Consider the following 4,961-nt stretch of genomic DNA (forward strand, 5'->3'; position numbering starts at 1 on the left):
TAATAATAATTCATTAACTTTTTAAACACATGACTTGAGTCATTAGTATAAAAATACAATGCATGATAAAAATTATAAAAATAAATTGAAATTAAAATACCAACAATAAAAAAATTAAATTATAATTTTTTTAAAAAAACTTCACCAATAATAAATCACTTTATCATTGCTAATATGGGTAGCATTATTAAAATAAGATGCGTTGATGTTTCTAGTAATACGATAAAAAGAAATTTTAGCTGTCACGAGACATCATTTAAAGTGCATCAATACATGTTTATTGTGCACTATTAGTCTTTTCCATTAAAAAAATATTTAATTTATGTAAAAAAATTAAAAAATTCATTGTGAAAAAATCAAAAGATCCCTAATCACGTGTTTTAATATTTTTCATTTCAAGAGTAAAATTATTATTTTAGTTTGTTTTAAAAAATAAAAAGATATAAATTTTATTGTATACTAATTTTAAAAATTTTGATTGAAAGATAATTAAGTTTTTTTAATGTTAAAAAAATTATAAAAAATACATATATCCGGATTAATTTTTTAATTATGAATAGTACATGTAAAAAATAAAATTACCCACAACACCCATGCATTTTATTTTTTGTAAGCACAAAATGGTAATTACACCGTGATTAATAATTTGAGTCTCTGAAATTTTTCCTTCCTCATTATTTATTTATTTATTTTGAAAATTGGACTCGTTCTGCTTACCCAAAAATATATTAAAAGAAAAAGGTCAAAAAAATCCTCTCCCTCCGCCTCGCTCTGGCAATTTCCCTCCAAGTCGAAAGACTGAAAGAGGTTCTATTTAGGGATAGTACAAGCAGCGAGAGAGAGCAAAGGGTTTCTTTCTTGTAACCAAAAAAGAAGAAGAAAAAATCAAATCAAATCAATCAACTCTCTAACCGATGGCATCATCGAGCAACAGCAGTAACTACGACATTCCATGGGTAGAGAAATACAGGCCCAGCAAAGTCGCTGACATCGTGGGCAACCAAGACGCCGTCTCTCGCCTCCAAGTCATTGCTCGCGATGGAAACATGCCTAATCTCATTTTAGCCGTATGTTACGTTCCAATCTTTATTTTGCTTCTGCTTCCCTTCCATCTTTTATTTATTCTCTACTGTTGCAACAGTTCTAGATCGAATGTATTTTTTATGTGGTCGCGGGGTAGTGATTATCAACATGATAATGTGATATTTATACTAATTTGGATGAATTGTTTACTGGGTTTGAGTGAAAATTTTGGTGATAAAGGAAATATTTAAGCTATAATGTGCATTGCAATGGATTTTGTGAAATATATCCATACCGATGAATTTTGCATATTCCGGGTTTCGGGTGTTCTAACGAGTGGTTTTGCTATTCGTGGGATGAAGTCGATTCTAGAATTGAGATCACCAGGGAATGAGATTTTGGTCCAAAAGCATCTCCTATTAAGCTTCAAATTATTCAGTGGATAGATGCTTGGAAAAATGAAAATTTCAGGGATGGAATGGAGTTTTAAATCCATATTTGAACCATTACGAATATTCAGGAAAAAAATTAAAATTGCAAACACTGCGGTTGACGCTTGGTTACAGCTCACAACCCACTTTAGATTTCTAACTGGGTAAACTTTCATCTTCTAATTTACTTTAAAAAGGTTTAAATTGAAAAATCGTTGAAAATTAAAAGGGTGGCTTGAATACCACAGTGAAGTTTTACATGAAGATTTGTAGCTATGTGCTTTTCATTGTTGCTTGGTAGATACATATATCCCTTCATATTTTCAGGGTCCTCCTGGAACTGGCAAAACTACAAGTATCTTGGCTCTTGCACATGAGCTTCTGGGACCAAATTCAAAGGAGGCTGTCTTGGAGCTGAACGCATCAGATGACAGGTTAGCAAAGATGACATGCTTCAGGGTGCTAAAGACTTTCCAGTACTTTTCCTTGCTTGCCTTCTTGTCTCATTATCACCTCCTTATTGCTTTCCAGGGGTATAGATGTTGTGAGGAACAAAATTAAGATGTTTGCACAAAAGAAAGTGACACTGCCTCCTGGACAACACAAAATTGTAATTCTTGATGAAGCAGATAGGTATCCAATGATTATCTCTCATTTGGTTGATGGCCAAACTCTATATTATTGTTTTTTTATCTCATTCACGTGCTTTATAATTTTACTTTTCTATTCCAGATTCATTTTGTTCCACCCAGCAACAAGCAGTTCTAGTTAACAAATTTATTTTTATACAATTTTTTAATGGTATTTATTCACTTTTCATCAACCCCTTTCCAGCATGACATCTGGAGCACAACAAGCCCTGAGACGAACCATGGAAATATATTCAAATTCCACTCGGTTTGCTCTTGCATGCAACACATCTTCTAAAATTATTGAGCCTATTCAAAGTAGATGTGCCATTGTTCGATTTTCAAGATTATCTGATCAAGAGATACTTGGTCGTCTCATGGTTGTAGTTGGAGCAGAGCAGGTGAAGGATTTTTAATTTTGCATGATACTGAACACATCAGTACCATTTAAAGCTTAATACTAGCAGCCATTAATCTCATCTATGTGCTTTTCTTGTTTCTGAATTTAACTTGACTGTTAAGATTGGTAATTTCAATTTTCATCATCTGCCAGTTTTTTGTTTGCTTTATCATGCCTGTTCTAAAACTCCTCCCAGTTGTTCACTGCATCAGTGCCTTAAACGTGAAGTGATGGAGCCTGTGCTGCTATCAACAAACTTCTTTATCAATTAAACTACCTTTCTGGTGAGGGAACATGTAAATGAGCTAGTACTCCACAGAATGAGCATGCCTTGACTTTTGAAGGTAGTTCTAAGCTGTGAAAGTTGAAACAAGTGAGAATGAGGCGGAAAACTGACATTTACCTCCATGCAAATTTTAATGGGTCAATCGCCATTTAAATATGCAGGATATTTTATCCCTGAAAACATGATAGATGAACTGGGTATGAAGCAACACAGTCTAATCATATTTAATGACTTTTTTGTGAAACTAGGTTCAGATTCAAATACATCCTGATTGGGAGATTACATGAATGGATGACGCCTGAATTTTCTCATGAAAGTTTACAAGTACAGTTAAACTTGATGGGGACTCTTTGGCATGGCTCCCCAAGATTAAAATCTCAATGAACCTTTGATAGTAGAGCGTGTTTATAAACCTGATGCAACCATCATTGACCTTTATTTGTCTCGATGAAGGTCCCTTACGTTCCTGAAGGTCTTGAAGCTATTATATTTACTGCTGATGGAGATATGAGGCAGGCCTTGAACAACTTGCAGGCTACACATAGTGGATTCCATTTTGTCAACCAGGAAAATGTTTTCAAGGTTACAACCCAAAATTTGTGCATAACCTTGGTATTTATTGTCGCTACGCATTTAGAGAATCTTAGGTTGTCAGTTGTTTTTCAGGTCTGTGATCAGCCTCATCCATTGCATGTGAAGAATATGGTGCGCCAGGTGCTTGAGGGAAAATTTGATGATGCTTGTTCTGGTCTGAAGCATCTCTATGATATGGGCTATTCCCCCACTGACATAATTACAACCCTTTTCCGAATCATAAAGAATTATGATATGGCTGAATATCTGAAATTGGAGTTCATGAAGGTAAAACATTATTGCTTGCCTAGCATTTCCTTCCATCTATCTAATCTATTTATCACACTTTTCTATGACATTATGAGCTTTCAGGAAACTGGGTTTGCCCATATGAGAATCTGCGATGGTGTTGGTTCGTATCTTCAGCTCTGTGGCCTGTTGGCCAAGCTTGCCTTAGTTCGTGACACAGCCAAAGCAGCATAAGTAAAAAGTAGCTCTATTCTGGTAATATGATGGGCTAAGTTGATGCGGAGATCATCCTTGTTTAAATGTTTCAGAAACATGTTTTGTAATGAGAAACTGTAATTAATGGTGGGAGCTAATCTCATCACATACAGTATCCTAAACCGTTCGTCGCCGAGTTGATAAAAATAGTATTGGCAGGATTGACGTTAGAAGCTATAATTGCTGCATGTCAATTTTTGTTGTTTTTCCTCGATGGCTTATCAAGCTTGTTTCTTGTTGATTTTTTAATCAATTATTGTTTCCGAAACCCTGCAATTACTGAGTCGTATTTAGAGTGGACTTAATAGCATAATTAATCAATCAAATGATCATCTGCTGTTTGTCATGACAGGATTATTTGGGTGGAAATGGGTCGCTGCCAGCAGGCCTGTCCCAAAACCCAACATTTTAGAAGCCCAACATTCGGGTCCCTAGCAAAATTAAGAGAGAAGGATAAGGGACTTGCATTATTATTATTTTTGTTGTAGACCATGCTTGCATTATTATTATTTTTGTTGTAGACTGTCATTGCATTATTATTATTTTTGTTGTAGACTGTCATTGCATTATTATTATTTTTGTTGTAGACTGTCATTGCATTATTATTATTTTTGTTGTAGACTGTCATTGCATTATTATTATTTTTGTTGTAGACTATGTCATAGAGAATAATTAAGAGAAAAAATAATTAAGAGAGTGTTTGAGAGTATAATTATGTTTATTTTTTAAAATGTTTTTTTTTTATTTTGAAATATATTAAAATAATATTTTTTTATTTTAAAAAAATTATTTTTGATATTAACACATCAAAATGATTTAAAAATATTATTAATTTAAAATAAAATAAAAATTATTTTTTAAAAAATTATTTTTAAAATATTAAAATAAACAGGATGTAAAGGAGATAGGGGTTGAGGTTACATCGTGTGGCTAAAAAACATATAAATTATCATTGATTTTAATAGTATTATTGTAAAAAGGAAAAAAATTAGTCATTGATTTTAAAAAAAAAGAATCAAGGTGAAATATGAAAATTTAACTTTAATTTTAATTATGAAAATAATATATCTTGATCTCAATAAATTTTATTTAATTAAAATAGTTTAATTTAGGTA

General features: G+C 32.6%; 1 protein-coding gene across 1 annotated transcript; it reads left to right on the forward strand.

Annotated features, from left to right (window-relative positions):
• Positions 1-741: 741 nt before the first annotated feature.
• Positions 742-4,197, forward strand: LOC105132155 (replication factor C subunit 2). Its single transcript, XM_011035485.1, has 7 exons — positions 742-1,067; positions 1,782-1,888; positions 1,986-2,087; positions 2,289-2,484; positions 3,223-3,351; positions 3,436-3,630; positions 3,715-4,197. Exons 1-7 carry the CDS (start codon positions 915-917, stop codon positions 3,823-3,825), a joined length of 993 nt encoding a protein of 330 aa, XP_011033787.1. The 5' UTR covers positions 742-914; the 3' UTR covers positions 3,826-4,197.
• The last annotated feature ends 764 nt before the right edge of the window (positions 4,198-4,961 follow it).

Source organism: Populus euphratica, unplaced genomic scaffold, assembly GCF_000495115.2.
Source record: "Populus euphratica unplaced genomic scaffold, PopEup_1.0 scaffold39.1, whole genome shotgun sequence".
NCBI lineage: Eukaryota > Viridiplantae > Streptophyta > Magnoliopsida > Malpighiales > Salicaceae > Populus > Populus euphratica.